The sequence below is a fragment of the Melospiza georgiana genome, chromosome 1 (assembly GCF_028018845.1).
Source record: "Melospiza georgiana isolate bMelGeo1 chromosome 1, bMelGeo1.pri, whole genome shotgun sequence".
Lineage (NCBI taxonomy): Eukaryota > Metazoa > Chordata > Aves > Passeriformes > Passerellidae > Melospiza > Melospiza georgiana.
The window spans coordinates 61,079,599-61,104,333 of NC_080430.1; the positions used below are offsets into that span (position 1 = coordinate 61,079,599).

The 24,735-nt window shown below is 42.0% G+C and overlaps 1 protein-coding gene across 2 annotated transcripts in view; it reads left to right on the top strand.

Moving 5' to 3' along the window:
* Positions 1–24,735, top strand: part of SLC66A2 (solute carrier family 66 member 2) — a 65,554-nt gene that overhangs the window by 31,241 nt on the left and 9,578 nt on the right. For both annotated transcript variants that reach the window (XM_058025916.1, XM_058025925.1), the window contains one exon: positions 11,078–11,294. In XM_058025916.1, the coding sequence (XP_057881899.1) occupies positions 11,078–11,294 (217 nt within the window). The remainder of the gene's footprint in view (positions 1–11,077; positions 11,295–24,735) is intronic.

Sequence of the window (24,735 nt, forward strand, 5' to 3'; positions counted from 1 at the left end):
CTACCTATATTTATATATTTTTAATAGCAGATGAATTTCCAGAGTCACCTTTTCACTTAAATGATGTTTATTGCAGTAAATGGGAAGTTATAAGTTGAAATTTTTTTGCTACTGCTGGCCTGAAATTCGTGAATTGATTGTTGAGGATAAAGGTTGTCACCAGTGAATGGTCCCGTCTTCACATACACTTCAGATACATAAATTATTTTAATGAATTTGGTCAAAATTGGTCAGAATGTAGGAGATGCTTCCAGACCTGCATGGGTAATAGCTTCATGACCTGCTGCCATAGGACATGGAAAAAACTTAAATGGAAGGTCCTTAATTCAAATCAGAGACATTAAAAGTTTAAACTGGTTTCTCAGATCTCATCTGTATGCTTGCCTCTCTCTTCATCCTCCCTCAGATTTCCCAAAGTCTTTCTTTTTATTCCAACATAGAACAAAACTTGAGAAATACAGGGTTTTTTTAGTACGGTATTCTTTTTCACCAGCCTACCCTATTATTATTACTAACTATAGATATTTGGAAGGAAGCTCTATGAAATGGAGTAGTCTGTGCCATCATTTTGAAATATTAGCATCTTTGTAATGCTGTTTGGATGATTAAAGAAAACTTGCCTGACATTTTCATATGTGTAGCAAGGACTGGGCAGAGGAGAGAGGCAAGTGAAAAAAAGAGGCGAAAGCTTCCTACAATGTCCTCCATGCCTGTGATAACTTTAAAGTATTCAACTATCAATACTAGAATGGGTTATTCTGAGGTTAACTGAGGTAATGGCCAAGAGATGTTTAGCAGGTCACATTGTTTTAGCAAATGAGGCAGTGGCACAGGGCATTCTTCTGTTTAGACACTAAATTACTAGGGCAAATTTGGGGGCTAGAATTTGTTTTGGCTGGTGGTGAGTTACCTAGGAAACAAGGATTAAACTTGCCCCCAAAAATCCTAAATAAGGAGATGAGTTTGTATTCTCATGAAGAGTGTTTAGCTTTGTGTCGTGAACATACTTACACATGCATTTATGAATGTGTAACTGTCTGACTTTGGTGTCTGAAAAAAAAATCACAAATGCCTTCTTTTTGTGGTGTCTTCCCAACAGAGGAGGTAGGGTCTCAGGCAAGTCAAGCTCAGGCAAGGCTGAAAAAGAGGGATCACTTATCCGCTTTTTTCTCAGAGATCTGCAGTTCAAAAGGTGGGAAAGTCTTACGTGGCAGTTAGTTACTTCCAGAGTTTCTGGGATAACTTGCTGCATTATACATGCAACCTGGCGTTGTAATCTCTGGCACAGTGGAATCTGAGTCAAACTGAATCTGGTCTAATGCACAGCTTGGTTTTGTAATGTTTAGAAGAACTTTTATTCATTTCTTTAATTACAGTCTTTAAATGAGAAAGGACATATTGTTTCTAATATTATAGTAGTCTTGATATCTTCTGAGACTTAAGCTGCAAAGAGTAAGTTTCAGTAATATTAAAAATAAATTAAACTGTTTTCATATAGAAAACAGTTTTTTTAACAGTTTTTTATAGCTCCCAACTACAAGAATTTTAGAGTCAAGGCTGCCTGCTCTGCAATGCTGAACTTACTGCATTTTAGTCTTTTTTGGAGGCCTTTGTATATTGCCTGCTAGGGCTGTGGGTGATATCTTCGATAAACTATGCAGATGATAGTGTAAAATATTGTTAAAATTATTGTAGAAATAGAAACTTAGTACTACATGTTCTTCTTGCTGTGACATTCTCATCATCCCTGCTTATCTTGCTGTCAGAAAAAGAAGTCTCTTTCTATAGTTAGCATAGAAAGGCGTATCTGGCCCAAAGAACAGTGAGCTTATCTCTTATCTGCTGCCTCCATTGCTGGCTCGGTTGGGAGCAGAGACCTGAGTTCACAGCTCTGCCTTGAGGGTGAAGGGTTGGGGCGCTTCTTTAGTTTGACTTGCTCTGGGGTTTTTGGTGCTCCTGGTGTAGGAGGTGAGGAGAATTGGGAGTATTTGTAGTGAAGGCAGTGGCTGCCCAGAGTGATCAGAACTCTGCTGTGGCATTCCCTGGGCTTCCCATTTCACTGCCTCTGCTGCAACTTTAGAGGAGGATTTCCTCCTGGGCTCCGTGCTCCTTCTGAGTCACGTGGCTTCTAGAGCCGTTCATTATGCTTTCACGCCACCTTTCAAATACAGAGCTTATTTCTGTAGCACTGAATCCTTTGGGCCACAGCTGTCTTATTCCAGTGGCTTTCCGAGCCCCATGATCTGCCTAGTTATTAGGCTGTTTTTCTTCATTGGTCGTAATTGCCACTTATGCCTGCTGTTGAGACTATCTCATGAATGCAGTGACTAGGAAGAACAGTCAGAACATTGGAATGGAAAGGAGAGACCTCTATACTGAACAGGCAAGTGTAGCAGTAACACAGTAGGGAGTTGCAGTAGTGATGCTACTGAGGAAGCAAGTCTTTACAGGGGGAATATAGTGCTCTAAGTACCTTGATTTAGATATACATAGCCTTAAGTTAAGGGCACTGCTCTTGTAGCAATATTGGCATGTGTGTGGTGGTGGTTGTTGTCTTTTATTCTTCTCCTGATCTTACTGGCCTGCTAGCACACCAGTAGTAGAGACCCAGTGCTTTCTCTCAGCTGGACTTGGAAAGCAAAGAATTTGGTTAGCATATGTTGCACAAGGTACAGTGGTGGGAGAGTTGCATGTGTACCTGCTGCAAGATTGCCTCAAAAGCATCTTCCATCTGGAGAAACCCAAGAAATGGCCTTGCTTTGGAAGAGAAGTCCAGAGTACTCTTCTGCACGCTTGTTTGTTGGAGGGATTGGGGTAGGAGTTTGCTTCTGGCTGCCCCCAGGTTGGTTACGCTCATTCTGCAGTGATGTTCAGAGATGGCTGAGCTGAGCTGTACTGCTCCATAAGGATTTCCCAGCTCAGCTGGCATTCACCAGCAATTTCCAAGCCCAACAGTTGGAACCTTCTTCAGATACCATACTTGCTAAAACTTCCTCTGTAGTAGAACAAAAATCTTTGTTCTCCCCAGCTTGCTTTTATAATTTTGCTTTCTTTTTCATGCTTATATATCAGCAGTGCTGTGAGGAAGAGGCATGTACATGTATGCAGGCATATTTAGGTTTAAACACACAAATTAAAATGTTGACAGGGCTGGTATCAGTGCAGCACAACTAATGTAAACAATTCTACATCCTTTTGTAAGACAGTGGAAATTCTCAAAGATGAAGTAAAGGTCAACCTAATTTTGTGGGTTTATATAACTGCATTTTTCTCTACAGTTTTTTTTCTTCTTCACTGTGAGACTCCCATAAACTGAAGCTGTGTACAAAGCAAATTATACTGTAGATAGCACAGCAAAAGCTGTCAGCTGCACAGAAGGTGCCCAGGGTATGGATATTTTGATTTAGCTTTTCATTCCTATTGTCATTTGTGTTGTTAGCAGCAGTGGTAAAACTTTCAGAATAAATTGTAACTTTTAAATTGCTGCTCTTTAAGGGTCACAAAATAGTCAGGATAGGTATTATCGCTAATTATCTCTAGTGAGGACCACTGTGCTAACTGGTATTCAAAGGTTCCCTTAAACTGAAGGCTGTAAAATCAGGCAAATAGCACATTAATAAGAAAGGCAAGGTATTAAGAAATAGAGTGTGTATTGTTTGACTTTTCATATATACTAGTGCATTTGTGTCAGATTTTTTTGAAGTAGTTGTAACTCACATGTTTTTCTTAACGGCAATTGCCAATTACCTTTAGTGAAGAGGTAGAGTGGGCCCTGCAGAACCCAAAGGGGAAGGATAGAGCAGCTACTGATGCTTGTAGGTGTGTGCTGGGGGACAGTGTGGAACATGAGTGAGAAGCCCTGGATGGGCAGGATAGCGCTGAAAAAATGTTAGCCCACTTATGTGTAGTGTTTTTGAGAAGGAGGAAGGAGAGTGGGTAATAATCCTGATAGGAGAGAAAAACCATGAACTTGATGTGACAAAACAGAGACTCAGCATAGAAGATTTTAGAAGATTGTGAAGCTAACTAAAATTAGGCTAAGAAAACTAAGGCAGATACTTGCCTTCAAACTAGAGAAGATGACTGAGGGGAGATAGGGATAATTTTGATGTAGAGGAGGTTTCATAACACTTGAACTACTAATCTCAGGTGTTCTCTCTCCCATCAAGTACTGAAAGCTCCACTGAGCTTTTAAAAACAAAAGTTCTTTGTGTGAATCTTCAAGGTTTGTGTGGGTCAGGCTTTCAGCTTTTTTCTATGTGATTGGGATTTGACATTTTCCCCCTCTCACTTGAAAATCTGCTGGTTACTTTTTGTTGACTAGAGGACTCATGCTGGGCCTTTAGGGAGAGTCAGATACTAAGAGGAGTGGCTTTAATGAACTGACATTAGTCTAGATGTGGCCAAGAGAAGGCACTGTATGAGCCAAGGAATGACAAAAATGGATTTCATTGGAAGGGAGTAATTTGTTTAGTATAGGCTGGGGTGGTATTTTCAGAAAAAGTTCAAGACCCTCTGGAATGTTTTGCTCCAATCTTGCATTGGCTAGAGAGGAAACAGTGACAATGTTTAGGTACAGGGTCAGTGTGAAGACCAAATAGAAGGGAATGTTTGAGAGATGCTGACAGGGCTGAGCAGATATCTAAAAGTAACTCGGTTTGAGAAGTACCTAGGTTTTGGACCTGAAGGAATGGAGATGAAGAGCATTGTCTGTTTATAGACAGTGTCCTTTCAAAAAGACAGTGGTTTGGATTAGAGCCAAAGTTTTTTGTGCTAAGCTTTCCTTTCTTCTCTTTTGTACCATGAGTGAAAGATAACAAGTCCCTTCTCAGTCCCAATGTGTGGAAATGCTGGCTTCAGACAGCATTTGCACATTTCTGTCAGTTCTTAAAAAAGGAGGAAAGAAAATCTAAATGTATCACTTCTCACTGTCTGTCTGTAGTGCTGCTTCCTTTCTTCCTTCTTCTTTCTGGAAGGAAAGGGTGCCTAGCTGGATATGTGGATGATGAGAGGGAGAAAAAGTTTTGGATCATGCAGTAACAGTCATGTGTAGTCTTACTGCCCTTATCACCCCAGTTATTTCCTGGGTGCCCTGTGGGGTACTCAGGAATTTAAGAACAGAGCATCAGAGAAACCCAGGTTCTGTCTGGGAGCTGCTCAGAATAAGCAAGGTAAGGAGTGCTAGCCAGCATGCTGCTCTGCAATCCGGCTGCTGTTTTTAGATGAGACAGCTGAAATCAGGATTGGCAGGGAGGCAGATAATGCCTGAGGCAAATGTCTGAGGATTTGCTGCAGCTGAAGAACTGGAAGTGTAAAAGTCTCCTTTTCAGAATCCAGTGTCTGGGCCCAACCTCTTGTGGCAGGTGCCTTGCAAGTCCTCTTTAGAGAATGTGGCAAAACTTATTTTTAAGATGCCCCTGCTGAGTGCAGGAGCTGTGTATAGCTTAGAGCACTCAATGGAAGTGTGAGAGGTCTGAGATAGTTTCTTTTGTCAGCCTGGGGATATAAGTCTACATCTTCCAGCTGCCCAAAGAGTTGCTGTTGTAGCCAGGCTGAGATGAGGAGCAGCAGCATATTTGCTTGCAGCTCAGAGCTGAACCTCTTTTACAGCAGAGACCGTGAATTCTGGGGACAAGCAGAAGAGCAAATGAAGGGGAGAGTGTTGTACTGTAGCCTGGTGGCTGAGACCTGCAGGCAGCACAGAGTGTTGCAGGTTGTGGATTCTGCATCTTCAAAGTGCGTACGTTTTACAGGAAACAGCATGGATAATAATCTGAAATAATTCCTAGCCTTGGCTGCATTTCATAACTGTTCCAGGTTGGATATATTGCTGTTATCAGGCTCTTTCACAGCATCTAAGCCAGGTTTTCGATTGCGGTGTTGTTGAGGGAGGCGTTGGACATCTGACAGCTCGGGCTGGACTCCTTTGATTGTGTGGCAGGAACAGGTCAGGTGGGCTGGCACGGTGGTTGACAGCCAGGTGATGGAAATTGGATATGCTTTGAACAGCACCACAGTCTCACAAAACATAAGAATTAGCTGTGTACCAAGGGGTAGGAGGATTAACTACTGAGTCATCTGTTTAGAAGGGCACTCGGGGTGGAGACTGCTCAGCGTGCTCTTAGGAGTGAGTGAGCAGTGCTTTTCATACAAGAGGTCAAGAGTTTAGTTACGGGAGGCAGTTTGGGTGAGTGACTGTGATGTAATGGCGTTCAGTAAGGAGTGGGAGAGAGGGTAAAGCCAGCAACCTTCGTAAGAAAAGAGTTTATTTCCTTGTCAAAGCTATACAGAGGGCTCAAATGCAAACTCTCCCACCTTGCAAAGACAGGCAGGGGAAATGGTAAGCTTTTCCTCGACTTCAAAAGTGGGAACCAAATGGAGGAGCTGGGTCAAATGTCTAAGGACAAGTGTTAAGTAAATGTAGTGCAAGGATGTAGGTACAGAATTATGTCAAAGCACAAAATAAGTTGCAACTAGTAAGAGAAATTGAGAGCTACAGTAAATAATTTCTAGGATGTCAAAGTCTTTGCTTCACTTTCCCAAAAGGAACTAGCATGGTATCTGGCTTGGTATAAAATATTTCTTGACTAAAAATAATGTAACTGTTTGGACCTCTGTGTCATCCTCACTTGAAAGTTGATACTCTGGACTCTTCTTTGTGTCACTTGGCATCTATCCCACACCGGAATCTTGAATTTACTATTTGCATTTTGGCCCGACTGGTAATAACCATTGTTATTTACAATGCTGTCTCTGGCCTGCTTTACATTTTTCATCTCTGACATGCAAAGTGCCTCCAGAGGAGTTCTTTTAATCTCATCCTTCTTCACCCTCAAGCTGTGTAGAGTTCTCTCCAGTCAGTGCCGAAAAAACCTACTGAGCTGCTCCTTCCCCCAGCATTAATAGGATTTTCCAACATAAATCTCTCATCTATCAATGGATTAATGTGCTTAAAATGCAATTCACTAGGTGGTTTAAAGAGCTCAGCCATGGGTAATGAAATACAGTACCTTTCACCACAGTAATGCTAATTCTGATCCACACAGGATGTTAGTGACTGCTTGAACTGCATCAGCTGAGTGTACTTACAAGCCCATGTCAGGGATTTCTCACTGGGCAGAATGCAGTGAGCTGTGCAGGCAGTGCCTTCCCATTTCAGGGAGCACAAAGATATGCATCCACATTTCACTTAGACAGTTTTAAAGATGCTTGCTAGAAATAAATGATGGTACAGGGGATTTCTTGTTTTGTCATTCTAAGGAAAAGAGATGATGGGGGGAGCAGATATCCCAATATGATATTTATTATTCATACTTTTCTTCAAACATAAATAATGTTTGCAATGATAGGTATAACTTTGTTCAGTTATACATATCAGATGACATGGTCTGGGACAGGGATTGGTGTTCTCTGCCAATCTTCTTGGAATAGGACTGGTGTGCACACGCATGAATTTTATTCTGTTTTTAAAACTACTTTTTTAAAAAGCATTTAAGATTTTTTTTTTTTGCACATACCTGTCACTGTATTCAGCAGAATCAACTTTTTTTTCTTTAAAAAAATATCTCTCCCATTGCAGAACTAATGTGTTTGGACACCCTTGAGAAGGGAGCCACTTGGAAAAATGAGTCACAGTTTCTTTCCAGACCTTGAAGTGATGGGTGTGTGACTTTTTTCCCTCTGAATTTTTGAAACCATTTTTCAAAGAAAGTAAACTTTAGTCTTGGTTAAAAATAAGAAATCATTTGGCAAAACATTTTAGCAGTTTAAATAAGGGCTGAAGAAACTACAACCCTTATGGAAAGTCAGGTGTTTCATTCTCTACTTTTTTTTTTTTTTTTTTTTTTTTTGTAATGCAGTGTGGTGAGGTTTAGTGTCCTAAAATAGTCTTCTGCATCTGGAGAATACATCTGTTAAGTAGAGGAATTAGTGATTATATATTGGGTCGTTTTTACAATAACTCAGGTGTTTTTCTGCAAAACTATTACCAAGGTTATGATTGCTCTTATCTCTTTTGTCTTCTCTTCCCTTCTTCCTTTCTTTCTTAACTATATTACCAAGGAAAATTTATAGCAGAAACCAGAACTTATAAACTACTACAGTGAAATGGAGATTATCTAGCATCATGATAGTTTTGAGCAAAATAGGGTCTCTGTACTAGTAATTAGTTCTCCTGCTTCAGGTGAAATCCTGTTTCACACAGTGTTTTTCTCATCTGTGCTCAAGTGTTTGCATGATCCATGGATTTTGTAGCTTGCCTCATGACAACTGTGGGAATGTTGACTTTCTTGGTTTCATGAACTTCCTAAACTTCTGTTCCTTCAATGTAGTTTTGGTTCTTTGGTTTCTGTAATGAAAATGAACTGGGGAAATGAGGATTTGGTGTCCAGGGATGAGTATTTTGAAAAGAATCTTTGAGCATGTGGGGCACGCAGGAGGAAAAACACGGTGTATGCAGGGCAGATGTGACAGCTGGTAGGAAGGTGTAATGAATGAAGGGCCATGGGCCCTTCATCTCCAAAAAGGAAAGCCTTCAGAAAGCTCCAGAAATGCACAAGGCTCACGTGGTTTGGGCTGTGCCAGCACTGGGTCTCACGTGGTTTGGGCTGTGCCAGCACTGGGTCTTTTTAGTCTTGTGTCCCTGAATTCTGAGGCTGAGGAGTCACTACCCTAAAATACTGAAAGTCAGCATTTACATTGACAGTGGTTTTGCCCCAGGTCATTTTATTGAGTCCTGGATAATGGCTGATAATGCTGCAGGTTGGGTATGGCTCCTGGCCAGCTGGGCCTTCCTCTTTGGTGGCAAATTAAAATTATTCAGCTGGATGCACTCAGGAGGTGTCCTGAGGTGAGGGTTTGCCAAGCACTAAAAAGAGAACAGCTAATAAAGTGTGTCTGAGCGCCAGACTGATGCTAATACGAAGGTATGAAGAGATGTAGAATATAAAACTATTACTTGGTGTGTGTATGTATCCTGAGGCAGCCAAGTGCCTGTATTCCCATCTCACTGAATTTTCTGTTAGTGTTAGTCAGTGTAGGTCGATGTCTTCCTTGCTTGAGTTAGCAGTGGCACTATTTCTGTGGCTTTCTCAACTACTTCTGAAGTGTCAGCCATGGAGATCTTCTAGTGATGTGCTGTGTGTTGCATGGCTTTGGGCTGGTTGTAATGTCCCTGTTAGAACAGTAGTTCCTCACCTTGGTAGTTCAGAGAGTCCAGTTGGTCTGAAGTAGGTGAGTAGGCTTTTATGAAAGGAAGGCAGGGACAGCACCTGTAACAAACAGTTATTGTAGCATTTTTGTTAAAAATGAAGTTGTTACATTGCTGTACAATCAATTGCTATGGGGTTGTGTATTTTATTATTCATCAATAAGACTGCTAGGTATTTCCCAATGATACACTGTTAATGTACCAGGCAAATGCCATGGTTGGTTTGCTCCTTCTTTCCTTCCCTCAGCAGGGGATATTGCGTGCTGTGGCTGAGCATTTCATTGTGATAGATGCAGAAATGGGTGCCACACCTGCACTCCTTGGTGCTGGCAAAGGCAAGAGCAAAGCTTTGTCCTGGAAGTGAAAGTGGTGATGTCTGTGAGAGGCTTTTTTCCAGGCAAAATCTTGCCTCAGTCTTGTACCTGTCTGAGTAAAACTGTAGCAGCTGCCCTGGCATCTTGCCCTTCCCCACAGGCAGCTGCACTGCACCAGGGAACAGAGCTGTGGACTTCAGGTGACCTTCTAAGCAGCTTGGATTGAGGCACTTGGAAGGCAGAGATAATGACCTAAGAGAAAGAATGCTTGCACTGTGGTGCTTGGGACCTGTTATTAGGACTGGAAGGTTTTTGTGAAACATTGCCTATGCCAGTTCCACTAGAGCAGTATCCAGAGTCCTTCATGTTTGATAGGAAGGTATTTTTGAAATGCTTACTTTTAAAAAGTTATCTTTAAAAAGTTATCTTTTGTTATGGTTTGACACTGGCACAATGCCAGTGCCCCCATGAAGATATTCTCTCCCTGGTTTCTGCTGTGAGATGTGACCAGGAATAAGCAAAGCAGGCTCTCACTTAGAAATAAAGGAGAAATTATTAACTAAACTACAAGGAAAAGAAAAAAAGAAACACACAAGGAAAATGAAAATTTCACAAATACATCTCCCCCTCCTCCCTACCAATTCCCAATACAAACCTCTATCCTTTGTGGACAATGAAAACTTTACAGAACATTAACCCTTCCTAGAAGAGAGATAGGAGTAGACGATAAAGAAGGAAATGAGCAAGTGATGAAGCTATGGGCCAGAGAGAGAGATGTTGGAGGAATGGAGAAGATGGAGTGGCATTTTTGCTGGACTCTTTTTTTGGTGCACCCCTCCCTTCTTCTCATTCTCAGCCATGCTGCCTGCTGCCAGCACATGTATATCAAGTTTCAAGGTAACAGTCACAAGCACAGGCTGCACTCTCTCTCTCTGTCTGTCTCCAAGAAAGAGGAGAGAGAGACGAGCTGCCCGGTGCCTCCTGGTACTTCTTTCTTTCACCCTTCCACCCTCAGGGTCAGGCCTACCTCTCCCAGCCGCATTGCTTTGCCCTCCTCCTCTCCAAAGAGAGCCTCCCAAGGAAGAGCCCTGCTTTTAACCCTGTGTTCTCAGAAGCAGATCCAATGCCCCAGTAGCCAAACCAAGTGCCAATATTAAAATCTGAGCACCCATTGACCTGACCACAGCATCCCAGAAGACCCATTTCCTGTCAAACCACCACATCTTTGTAAATACTTTGTTGGCTTGCAAGCCTTTGTTTTCTTGTTCCTTTATTGACCACCCCCCAAAAAATGATTTTGAAATCAGGACTATTATTTTTTATTTTTCTTGGTTTTGTTGTTTTTTTTTGCAGAGGGGAGGTGGGGTAGGGATGATTGCAAGTGTGTTTGTTTGGTTGTTTAATTTTTTTTAATCCTATCCCTCATTTTCTACTAACCCCTTCCACCAAGGACTGTGGCTCCCTCATGCTTCCCAGTTCTCAATTCCACCCTGATTAACTTTGAGTTGGTTGGGAAAACATATTTAATTCTTCTTGCATTCTTGTTCTGTTGCAGATTTTGACTTGAACTATTTTTGGCATTGGAGCAAGTTTACAGACTACGTGCAGTGTGTCCTCACGTTCACTGGTGTGACTGGTTACATCACTTACCTGTGGCTGGACTCCCCCCTCTTTGTGGAAACGCTGGGCTTCCTTGCAGTGTTCACTGAGGCCATGCTGGGCGTCCCCCAGCTGTACCGCAACTACCAGAACAGATCGACAGAAGGAATGAGGTACGGTGCCTGTCCTACATCAAACACACGTGTGTGCCTTCATGGGGGGTGTCTCTGCAGTGTGGGAATGCTTTTCCAGGAAGGGCAATGTCATCTCTACAATTTTTACTTGAAAACACAGCAGCAATCGGAGTAGACTTTTCTGTCAGTAGGAGCCGGTGCAGCACTGCTGAAGGCAGTGGGAGTTCCATGACACCTCTGAAGTCTGCCCATTATCGAAGTCCAGCTGGGAGTTCCAAGGTGAAACATGTTCCAGTGAAATAAACATGTGAAACCACTGCTGTAGCCATTAGCAACGTGTTACAGTTCTACTCAAGCTGTGCTACACTGGTAATTAGAAATGGTCCAAAGAGATCTTGCATATCAAAAGTAATAAAGAGGGTGAAAATATTTTGAGCCTGCAGCCTATAACTATCAGTGTTACTCATATAATTAGCTTTTCCTCACATATCTGCTCATCACTTCTTCATAATCCATTACTACATTTGTAGCAAATGACATCAGTACTTATTTTTGTGTCAAAGCTTGAAACTGACATTTGCGAAAGTGCCAATGCGACTTTTACAGTCATGACTGTAAAAATGTGGGACAGAAAATTTTAATCTTGTGCCCACTCTTGAGTCATTAAGTCAGATTATTTTTTCACACTGTTTATTGGATAACTCAAATGGTAACACTGAGATTACGAAGGCAACTTGTGAAGCTTTTTGAGAGAGGAAACCTTCACTGTGGTGCATCAGTGCCCTGATCTGTAGAAACAATACAGCAGCAAATGCAGTTCACAAAGTGCTGTGATCATTTGTGACTGTCATCTGTTCCAGTGTTTCATTATGACTTCTCTGCATTTCTTTTAAAATTTGCTGGGATAATTTTTACTTTGGTCAAGACAGTTAACCATGACACCCCCAAACGAAGGCAATTCTATCCTCTGTTCACATTGTTTGCTTTATTTGTTTGGCTTGAGCATGCTTATACTAGCTACTCTGAGATATTTTCTAACTTGAAATGTTGAAATGTTTAGAAATTTGCTTTGATACTTAAGGCGTTTTCTGATTGGGAGCCCCTTTTGTACAGAATGAGTCAGGATTTGCTTCCAAAATATTGGGGTATTTTTCATGCGCTCACTGTCTTGGAAAATTCTGTGCCTGTGGTATCCAGAAAGCAACTTATCTGCTAAACAGTTTCTATGCTCTGGTTTGACTTTTTTTTTTTTTCCTTTTCTGTTTTTCATCTGTGAATCATAATGCCATAATAACGATGGCCACTGGTTGTGTTTTGCTTTTCCTTAACTCCTTCCTGGGGGTGTGAGTTTCAGTTTTGCTATTTCTTGTATGTGCTGTTAGCAAAAGGATTTTAAAAACCTTTGTTCTTTCTAAACTGCTAAGCACAGAATTGCAGAATTCTCATCTAAGGCTACTTGGCGAAAGAGTGCCGTGTTTAGTCCAGAGAAAATAGCATAAAAGCTCACGTTTCCTTGTCATGGAGCAGAACCAGGTCAAGCATAGCCATGCTGCTTATCACTTGTGCCCATGGTTCCAGAATGCATTCCTCCCTCTGGTTCCACTCTTGAAGAAATACTTTGTGTGGCATTCAACATTGATGGATCTGGGCACTGATGAAGTAATGTACAACTTTCTGCTGTTGTACTGCAGTGGGAGGATATTCATGCATGTGTTGGTGCTCTTTCTTTTTATCAAGTTAAATTGTGGTTTTATATATGTTGTAGGTACCACACACACTTTGTAGTACCATGCAATCCTAAATTGACTACATGTTCTCTAAGCATTACTGGGCTGTTCCTCCTGTGAGAGTGAGTGACTTCTCCCAGTGTATTGCCTTCTGTTGAAGGAACTGTTGGAAATACTTCCTCTGAACTTCCCTTCCTGTGCCCACTTCTCTAAGAGCATATCAAGAAGAGACCCCAGTCATGGGAATACTGAAGGGAGCATGTAGCAGTGCAGCCAGCCTACTTGCCTGGGTATTTACCAGGTGAGGGCTGGCTGATGCCCAGGTTAGCTGATTCTCACTGCTCTGTGCAGTTATTTACAGCTCAGGGCAGAAATAACCCTGTGTGTGGTTGGTTACATTGTTACATTGGGGATCCAGGCCAAAATGGCTGACTGCCAGCTGTGCTCTTAGCAAGCCTCAGTGGCAAAGAAAAAGAAATGAGTTTCTAGTGTCTCTGTGACTTTAAGCTTAATGGGAAGAGCAATGAGTATTTAGCTGTTCTATATAGTAACCTTCTGGTCAATCATCACATCCTGGTTGGAGGTGGTAATTTCTTAAACCACAGTAATTCTGTCACCCAGTGCAGGAGTGCAGTCTGTGTCCCTGATAAAGATCACAGCCTTCACTACTGCCAGAGAAGTGGTTGTTCACAGGTCCTCATGACTTGGCTTAGAAAAGCTGTAAGTGCATCTGTCTCTGAACTGGGACAGAGCAGCTGATCCATTAGTTCTATTTAGCAAACAAGTCTTTTCATAAAGGTTAACTGTTGAAAAAGAAATGGAGAATAAGGTCTCAGTATGTGGCCCCATCTGATCGGAGTATCCTGCTGGACTCCTCTGATACTCTTGTTTCTGAAAAAAGGCCACACTATCCACAACCCTTCCTGCCCCACTAACATCTGTTTAAGTGAGAAGCTGGGGATGTCTCATACTTGACATAGCAGTCATTTCCTGACAAACAAACTTGGAGACCAGGGGCCACGAAAGAGCCAAAAGGGAGAGCTGGCTGCTGTGGCAGCCAGGATATCCTTTGGGAGTCTGTTGTGGAAAGGGTCCTATCATCTCTCCCCTGTATTTCCTTTTGCTACTGCTTGAAAAGTCCCCTAGTGAAAATATCCTTTGTGTCTAAGGTAAATGTTCAGAGGGCATCTGCAGCTTAGGCAGTTATGTTTATTGTAATAGAGCATGACTGGAGTGAAGGAATCACAGTTATGTGCTTTGTAGTGCTCCTGAGAATGAGTCTGCTGGTTCTTTGATATCTCTGTTCTGCTGGATAGAGCTCCTCACATCTTATTTTTAAGTTTTCATTTTCCCCTTCCTCTCTCGTTTTCCTGCTTTTTGTGGGATTATTACTACTTGGTCGTGTAGCTTCCTCTTCTCTTCTGACAGAGCAGAGACCAAAGGAGAAGTTGGACAGAAATGGAAACAATAAAAATAGAAAGGAGATGCATGCAAAAGGAGAGTAACAGCTTTTGTGAAGTGAAGATAGTGTAATATGTCCTTGTGGGCTGATGGTTGATGGGTGAAAATTTTCCTATGATTAAGTGAACAACTAGTCAAAGCAACAGAAATTTTCATCGTGTTCTCTTTGACAATTCACCTGGTTACTTATAGAATGAGTACTTTATGGAAACTTGGAGCTCTGTTTAAGTATTTAAGTACTTTTGAATGGTTGCAAACCTAAATAGTACAGTAGTAGTTATATAAATTATGGTACTAAACTTGACAGAAGTGCTTTGTAAAGAATTGTGTTAATACCTATCAAAGAAATATTTACTTAATCTCTATTCTTTTCAAGAACTAAACTAGTTCAGTCAGGTGACCTAGTAGAAGAGTAATTTGATTACTTTAATTATTGGGGTGGATTAGAATTGTAAGCTGTTATGTTAGAAAAAGGACAAAAGCTGCCTCAAAGTTGAAGAGCTTTAGAGTAATTGAGAAAAAAAAAAAGATGGTTCATCACTTGTAAATTTGCTTTATGTTATGTGGTAAAATATTTCAAGATTTGACATCCAGAACACCTCTCCTCTACCACCTGTTAGGAGTCAGAGCGGCTGAATACTGCAGTTGGGATCTGATGCTCCTTGTTTTATTAACTGCTTTTGTTTTGGGACAGGAAATATACAGACAGGAACTTACTCATTGCCTCCCCACTCCTTCTAGGATAGTTGCCTCCCAGTCACTTTCTCTTTCTAATAAGCTGCATTCATGAGAAATGGTGGTGTTCAACAGGAGGCAATGGAAAGGGTAGGAAGGTTGGATCTGGATCTGGCAGCAACACTGCTGCACACAGAGGTCAGTGCATTGGGAGAATCATATCCTTATGTGGACAGCAGCTTTTGTGGAGTTGCTGTAGGGGGGCACTGTGTGCTTTTGTGCAGGTGTGGGGAGAGCCTCTGAGGGGAGGCACTGCTGTTATTATGCTCTCCTCATAATCCCAGCTGACCTTCCTCCACCAAAGGAGGAGAATGGAGGGTTGTCCTGGGGTGACTTCATGATGCTTGTATCCCCGTTTGTCTGTTTAGAAATAAGTTTTGCACCTTTAAGAGTGGAAGTAGGGGAGAGAAGAAGCGCAGAGTTTATCAGAAACTGCACTTGCTCCCCTGCTTCCTGGTGCTGGACTGTGTTGCCTACAGCATGGACAGACAGCGGGACAGAGCTCTCCTTTGCTTTTAGTTAGTTTTTAGGTAGCTGAGGCAGTGAAGTTCCCTGGACTGTGGTTTGTCTTTTTCTTTGGTTTCTGTTTAAACCTGCTCTGGACTGAACACCCAGAGGAGCACCAGCAGCTCACACCTGTGGCCACCAGGCTGGGCCTGGGCCGCGGCATTTCCAGTGCTGGAGGAACTGATAAGAGACTGAGTGAGCTGAGCTGCAACCCAGGGAGGGGCCTTTCTGAGTTTGTCACCTCCTTTAGAGCAGCAAGAGGTTCTATTGTTTAATATTGTTCCATTTTTTTGTGCTGATGAATACTTTGCCTGTTAAATAAACAGGTTTTTTCCACTTTTCTCCAAGGAAGTATTTTCCCAAACCCGATGGGGGAGGGGCCACTTGAGTTTGCTTTCTAGAGGAAACCCCTTTGGAGGTTTTCTCCCAAATTTGCCCTAAACAGGACAAGGGTGTTCATCTGTACCGTCTGTGGCCAAGTGGTAGGTGTATGGTCCTACCCAAGGACCGTGTTAACCTTGGGACTGCGTGAGGGTTGATTTTCTCCAGGACAGTATTGCATTCCCGTCTGCTGCCCTGCTCCAGAAAAAAGCAACTGCCCGTCATCACAAGTTTTTTGCAAAGACTTCTCAAAATCACGTGGCAGTAACCCTTTTTGACTGCCAGCTGCTTCTCAAACCCCATGGAGAAGCAGTTTCTTTTAGTCAGAGCTACTGCATGGCACACTCTTCCCAGGTCCAAGAAGGAGGTCTGGCAGTAGGACAGAGCTGGGCTACGTCTTGAAATGTCAGAAGCCACAGTCCATCGGATACCCAAATGTGCCCATCAGTTGTTAGCTTGGAAACATGTGGGTTCAATAAAGCAAGGTATTTTTGCAGCAGTAGTTGGTGTCCTGATATGCAGTGTTGTCTCTTCCCTGGCTGCACCCTGGGCATGGGATGGCCCTTGCTGTGCCGGCTCAGGGCTGCACATGCAGCTGCAGGGTCAGAAGGACACAACCAGGGAAAACCTGTGTTGTCCCTCTGCCAGCAATTTCCCAGGTCTGTCTTCTTGCTCATAGCCAGCTTTCAGTCTGCTTGGAAGGAACCTCCTTTCTTCACAGCTTTGACTGTTGTGTTTGGCTGACATTGGGTTGGGGGCGCAGAATTTCACTGCTTGGAGACAGGCAACACAATCAGTGACTCTGCTTATGTGTTGATAGGAGACTGTCTTGGGAAATCTAGTCTGAAAAGGCTGAATGAGGATAATCTCAGGATTTCATTCAATCGGGTTATTGTGGTATGAAAGAAAAATATTAATTTAGTCCATCCTCTGGCAGTGCTGGGTCAGTCACAGTGATTATCCTGTTTTAAAAAGCGCAAATCACTGATGGAAAAATAATTGGCGTTTATTGTCTCAGAAGCTGCTGGAGTCAAAAGCTGCAAATTATAAAAAGCTTTTTCATTCAGAAATGTTTTATAAGGTGTGCTGCAGCTGTGAGCTAGTTATGAGCAAGTGTTTGTCTGAAATGTATTCAGTGAAATGAGTGTGGTATAAAGATGTATGAAAGAAATAAATTCTATTAAATGATTCTAATATGTATATGTATTTAATACATTATTTACTTTTTGCTTCTGTAGATAATATTAAAAATACTAGAAGACAGTATTTCTTAGAGAGATAAATTTTATTATTGGTTGCTTTTATTGAATACTACTCTATAGCTTTTTCCTTTATGAGATATGCAGCTCTTTATATAATTTTTCAGGAGAAACTTTTGAATTCTGAAACCAGTGTTTGTCCCAGAGACAAATCCTGGGTTTATTCAAAAGCTGTGAAGTAATGAAAGCTGCTGTATTTTTTCTGCCTGTATTGTATTAACCAGTTGCTATGATGGAGCAACTGCAGGCTTTATTCAGGACTGGCTAACCAATGTATGGCCACCTCCCTTAGTGAGATTTTAGATTTAAGGAGATTGGGCAAGTGCTCTAAAAATGTTACTCCTGTGGTTTCTTGGGATTTTTTAGCCTAAGAGAATTTTTTAGTTGTGAATAAGTAAAACAGCTTCAGTAAGTTACTTCCTTTGGAGTAACTTTTGAATTACTTCCTTTATGCTATTTAAAAGGAAACAAAACCCTGTGCTAGAGGGAAGTAGCGAGACTTGTGGATGTTTCTGCTCAGGCACCAACTGTGTATTAGCTTCTTCAGCATAAATTTAGTTCAATTTAAAAGGGAATTGACATCTGTTATGGCAACTTTGCTACATATCTGTGCTTTTTTGGGGAGACTCAGTAAAGGAGTGAGAGAAATTAACTGGAAAAGAACTTTAAAAGTGCTAAAAAGGAGGGAAGTTAAAAGAGAGTGATGCAGGCAATGGCTATATTGAATGTTGTGGGTTTTTTTCTCTTCAGCTCCTTTTTCTCCCTGTCAGAAATTGCATGGATGAGAGCAAAATCAAAGAAATAGGAGTAGGGATAATGGATGCCTATGTGAGAGATTTCCTTTCCTGAGTATGCCACATACACAAAGCAGACCAGTACAGCAGAGACCTGAGTAAGGAGTAAATTGTGCCCAGTCCAGAACTAACACCAAGGAAGATGCCAAATAGAGAGAGAATGATTTCCCACAGGTTTTGGCATTGTACCCTCCAGCTGCTTTATATATTAAACAGACAAAGCAGAGAACATGGAAGAGGGGTATGGGAGGTGAGGGCCACTTAGTTCAAGGAAACAAACAGCCCCCAATATAGTTTTGTGGATTCAAATCATCTGACCCAACTAAGAAGCAGGTTTTCGTTGCATAAAGCATTGTGCAGACAGTCACAGGGACTAAGTTATGAAAGAGGAAGTAGTTCTTGAGGGACTAGTTAGGACCTAAAAGTTAAATATGGGGCCCTAGAAAATACAGAAATCAAGGTCTTAAGCATGAGCCAGAACTACATCAGGTAAATGTAAAATTAGTAGCTCTACTTAAAAGTGGTTTGTACTTAGGGTCGTATAGCCCATTCCTTATTTTTGCTGCCTTTCCTATTGCACTAAGTTAATCAGAACTGTCACTGTGCTTACAAATGGCCTATTTTAAACTATATGTATAATTTACTGTAGTTCTGTGATTGTATTCTTTTGTCTTCCTAAATGCTCTTCTTTACTCAGATCCTTGGTTTTCTTTGTGGACCTACAATTGTTGTCATTACTTCTGTAGCTTCAGCCAGCATTCGTAGTTTTCTGGACAAGTTTTACTTTTTGGATTGTGTTGCTTTGCTGACTTTCCTCTTCTGCTCCTGGCACTGATCAGCTGGTGGCTGTTGTTCTTTATCGTGGCTTTTATGTAAAATATTCCAAGGTTTTTCATTTCTGGACTTTACAAACACATCCAGATTGGCATAATAGTCAGTGAACAGTTTTCATGACTGGATGGATGAGATTTTTGTAAGGCTTACTACAAATAGTTTATCTTCCCTCTTAACCTTCTCATTTGTACAGAAACATTAGATTCCCTTCCCAAATCTGCCTGTTTTAAGGCTAAGAGATTAAAGAAAGTAGTCTGTAGTTCTCAGAAGATTTCTAATTTCTTCTCCCTTGAAAGTATTACTACATCAGGAAAATAAACAGGCTTGGTCTCAGTGCACTCAGGATGAGGGCAGAGTCCTGTCAGCATGTGAACATGTGGGCTGAAACTATTTTATTCTGATCCTAGGAATTAAGTGGATTCTCTCCTCTTCTCCAAACTCTCTTTTCACTTGGAGCAGACCTGTGATTGATGCCCCAGGTTCAAGGGCCTGCACTTCCTGCTTAGTTCTCTGCAGATCTGTGGCCTGTGGGTTGCTGTGCTGGGTCAGCACTGCAGTCACCTCTGTGCTCGCCTGCTGTGTCTCTCCAGGGCTGTTTTCTCAAGACCTGCAGCAGGACAGTGTGAGTTCCAAACACAGTTCTTTTTGCCCTGTACACTCAACACATCTGAGAATTTCAGGAACTGAAGGAAGAGACATGTGGAAAAATCCAGGAGGGAGACCTTCCTTCCCTCAGCCTCCCAGCACTTCTGACAGCGTGAGCAGCAGTATCCACTTATCTTAAGCATCTCTAAGGTTGTAGCGCAGTGTGGGCTGCTAAAGTTCTTGTACATATTGAACTCTTCTCATTTTTCTTCCCCTGGCACTTCATCCCCTCTGTTCAAAAAGTAAAATCAAAGCAAATGACTTCAAACCAAAAGCATTCATATTTTACAAATAGTTCAAGGCCTCTGTACAATATAGGAATAAAGCTCTGCTGGCATGTTTAATGAGTGCTCTCTCGGTAGGTGCTTTTCTCTGTCCCCTGAGAATTTGAATGACAAGAGAAAATTTATTGTACTTCTGTTACAAAACTGTTCCATTAAGTTTAGGTGCTCCATCTTCCTCTAGCAAGGAAGTGTCATGCAAGGTATTTTGCATAAATAAGGTCAGGTCAAGGCACAAGAGATGGGAATTGAGCCTGTCATGAAGATACCTGAGAGATGAAAGTTTTTTAAAAATGTTGTCTTCCTCTGTTACCTAACAAATTTGGGACCAGAAGTGCCTCAGTTCTTTACATTCCAGCACTTGTATTGTTTTGTTAGAACTCACCACAGCAATTGTGTAAGTGGGTTAAGTTAACAGCATGTGAGTGGTTGCAGAGGTGTCTCCCTCAGTGCAGTAGGACTGAGTGGGATTAGAAATACAGAATGGAAGTAAACAGAGATTTGAGTTTGAAGACATGTAGGTTGAGATTTAAGAATGTAAACAGCCATAATGGTAATATTGACTGTGGTGAAGATCTGTGAAGTCAGCAGAGAGGTGAGTAATTTAAGTAGTTAGCAGATGAGCCAGAAGAGCAGAAAAAAGAGATCAAAGAACCTTAGCACAGGAAATAACTTTGCAGGGTGGTCCAGGAAGACTATGATGAAGGACTGGGTAGAGAAGAGGCGTTGGGCAGTGCCAGTGGGTCGACTGCAGAGATTTTCTGTTTCAGCTTTGACCTGAATGGTTTATTTGGTCCCCTACTCCTCAGACACAGAGGGACAAGCAAACAGAAGAAGAGTGGGAAGTGCGGAGACTGACATACTGAATGATGAGCCCAAAAACTGAGATGGGGAGGAAGTGCTCATAGTATTCTTGAGTGAAATGTAGAAAGAAAAAAAAATCTTGCTATCAGAAAAACCTGTTTCAACAAGGCCAAAATGTAGGATTTTAATTTGTTCTGGGGAGGATGGCTAAGAATGATACATGTCTACATCACATTGGGGAATTACATGCCTAGCCCGATGTCCTGGCATTGTCAGGCAAGCTTTCAGGGTAGTTGTGGAAGCCTTGTCCTGTCAGATACTAAGTCTTGTATTGGAGAATTTCCCAAAACAGTACTCATAGTGTACAAGGCAGCAAATGGCAAGAGTTTAGGAATGAAGATAGGCTAGGGCATGTCTATCCTTGTTGAACTGCAAAAACCCTACTGGGGCTGAAATTTTAAGATTTGTTTCATGCTACTGGGATGTGATCATGATGCTTTTATTGGCATTCAATTCGGCCTACAGCCAGGCTTCAAAGCCCTGCAGCCACTGTGGGTCAGTGGCAATGTGGAAAGTGGCTCAGAAGGGATTGATTTGTGGTGGCACCTGCTGACAAAGACAGCCTTCTCACTCAGCTTTGCTTTAAGGAGCAGCACAGAGGTGTATGGTGTGTCACTGTCACCAGTAACTTCACTGCTGCACGCACCTCTGTGAGCACTTGAGCATGTGGAAGGAAATGGAGAAACCTGGAATTTCAGATGAAGAATTAAGTGGTGACATACCTTCATAGAGAGTTTGCAAGGGGTTATTTCATAGAATCAATAAGGTTGAAAGAAACTTCTAAAATTACTGAGTCCAACCATTAACCTAAAACTGCCAGGTCTGCCAATATTTCCTTATGGTGCTAAGATGTTTTGGAGGAGAATGCAAGCTTTTTTCTTGCAAATATCTGTAATTCCTTTCCAGAAAGTAATCTGGACTTTGTCCCTAAGTGATCACTCTTATTTTACCTTCTAGTGTGTTTGGGGTCTTAATTTCCCCAGTGTTTTCCTAGAATGTGAGAAGCATTTTTACTAACTGAAGGATGTGATTATTCATGAAAAGTAATGACTGCAACATCATTAGATTTTGTCCTCGTGGATGCTGGCTTTGAAGACAAGTGAACTCAAATCATCTAGAAAAAGGAAAGCACTGGAGCTGGGACTGTTACTTTGTGTATGTTGACCAAAGAGGTAATTGCAGTTGTTGAAGTAGAAACTAGAAGTGTGCTCAAGCTATGTATTCTTACCATATGAAGATGAAGGGAAAATGTGCTCAGATTACCTCTACTTGAATGAAGAGTCTGATGATCTCTTGGTTGTCTAGGGCAGGAAGAAAGGAAGATTTAAAAGCATTGCTTTGAGCCTTAGGATGCACAGCTGTGCTGAAGCAAACCTCTGTTCCCTCATGTCTTTTGATTACCTTTCAAATTGAATTTGTCCCAAGTTATTTAGAACTGGAGCAGGAAATGCACTGAATGGTGTTGCACAGGGACATTATGTTGATACTTCTTGGCATTGGCCTTGCAGGACATAGCAGTGATGTGGCAGTGGGCAGGCTGCAACTGCTGGGAAGTGGCTGGCCAACTCACCCTGCAGGGAGATGAGCCTTGGGAAGGAGTGCTGCTTCCTGGGATTTGTGTCCCTGTGCCCTGCATGGCAGCAAGTCCTTTTATCCCCCACCTTTCAGTGCATGATGTGGGGCCCCAGGGTGGGCTGTGCCAAGTAGCTGGAGAGAAGATGGGCAGCAGGAGAGCATCTAGAGCAGCATGAGCCAGCAGCTGTTCCTGCAGCTCCACCAATTGCCGTGCCGCGAGTGGGAGGTGAGAGACAGGGAGGCAGGGACAGATCCTTGAGAACAACTTCACGGGTGAGATCTTGAAGAATGGTGTAACTTAGGTGTGCTCTGCACCATTCTTATTACACTGACAGTACTGTGTGTGCTGGCAGCTGACTGTGGTTACTGCGAGAGGTGCAGGATGTGATTTTCTGCCCTGGCACCAGAGAAAATCTGGTCCCTGCCATGGCAGCAGGTCTCAAGCTTCCCAGTTCACTAGCAGCAGAAACAGAGCCTGTCTAATCTGTGTTCATACCACATGTCTAAGCAGACCTGAGCTTTGCAGTCTGGCTGGCATCCTTCTGTGTCTCCTGCAGAAAGGGCACTGGTGTGAATTGTGGCTCAAATTCTCTCTCCTCTGATCCACAGAAGAGATTTATTTTCACACCTGTTTCATAGAACTTGGAGGTTTTTGTGCTGTTTAAGACCTGCTGCCCTTCTTTCTGCAGCACAAGTTGTAGAGTACTAAAAGTGCTTTGTAGCTGTTAAGGGTTACCAGTTTCTGGACCCCTACAGACTGCACTTTAGGCACAGCTGCTTGGCATAGTTGGAGGCCGTATCAGTGATCCTGGACTATCTACTAGCCCTGTGTGGCATGTCCTGTGGTTTCCTTTTGACTGCCCTTTCACAGACATGTTCTAACAAATACTGGATTTTGAGTGGATATGCTGCATGGGATCAAAATGCCTGACACTGCCGTACTTGGGAGTTTAGAAAATAGATATTAATGAAAAAAAAAAATTGACAAATGCCCATTTACCCTGAGGTTTTTTTGTGAAACTTTTGCTTATATGCACCTTTTTGGGATTGTTTGCCTGATGGTGTTTCAGAGTGAAATCCTGCTTTTCATCTTTTCTCATTGATGAGTACAGTCCCTGAAAATCACAGAAACTTTCAGATAATTTGCTCTTGAATTGCATCTGACTGTGATATCGATTGCTTCTGGATATGGCTTTAACTCAACTGCTTCAGCTTGGTTACAGAGGTGGATCTCTCTTGCTGGAAGCTCCTCTTAAATTCCTGCTTGTGTTGTGGGGCTGGACAAATGTCTTTCTCTGGAGATGGTCAGTGCTGCTCCAGCCTCAGAGGAATTGTTGAGAAGTGAGGTAAGGCACCCACACCGAGCAGGGCACGTAGGACTGGTGAACAGTTTCATGCTTGGATTCCCAGCTGGCTGTGCAATATTTAAAACAAGATCCTTGCTTGTTCACACAGAAGGACCTGTCTTAGGGTACGCACACTTAGTTTCCATGTTTTCAAACTTCAGATGCTTTGGATATCTGATCTGTGTGTTTTCTTTTTCTTCTTTTCCTTTTAATAGTTTTTGGCAGGCTAAGCAAATTGGTTAGCATGAGGAGGATTCCATTTTTTGTTAAGCCATATGGCATTTTGTTAGAAACAAATGCTCTATTTATTAATTTTTGTTTGTTTTGTGCAGTGTTAAAAATAACATGGCATTCGTATTTCATGTTTTCTGGTCTGTGTTTCACTGCTGTAGGCGGGCCAGCCTCTGATTGAATTGCAGTGTTAGGGATGCTTGCTATCTTTTCTAAGTAGACTATTTTGGAGCTGCAAATGGGAACTGAAAGTTTTCCAAAGTCAGGATGTTAAAACTGAGTCTGCTTTCTCTTCCAGACATTCCTGTGCAAATGGCTTGTGGGAGGCAGCAGCTTAAAAGGTTGCTGGAGAGGTACCTTCTTCCTCATTTCCCAAAACCAAATGCAGTGTTGAAAATATTCACTGATAGGCTGCTTTTGTGTGGACTTTATTCCTGAATGAAATACTATACTATCAACTTCTAAATTATTTTATTCTGCTTTTATATCCGATCATTCAAAGATTTGTCACTGTGTTTTAACATATGTGAAAGTCAAGTGCTAATATATGAAGAAATGTGAAATCTGAAACTGTGGCAGTCTAATCAGATTGTGGACAACTTCCACTGATTCTTGAACAGAGTCCAGTCTAATTCTCTTCTTTACATGGGTAAAGGTAAATAAATTATATTCTTTCTTTCTCTTATCAAGCATAACTTAGAAATTTTGAGTTCATCAAGCGTCTGAGCACAGCTAGCCCTAAGTTTTTGACTGTAGCAGGATGTAATTACATCAGAGCAACACGTTCCTCCTGTTGCTATTTGTGCTGAAACGTGTGCTCAAACCACTGCAGGATTTTTC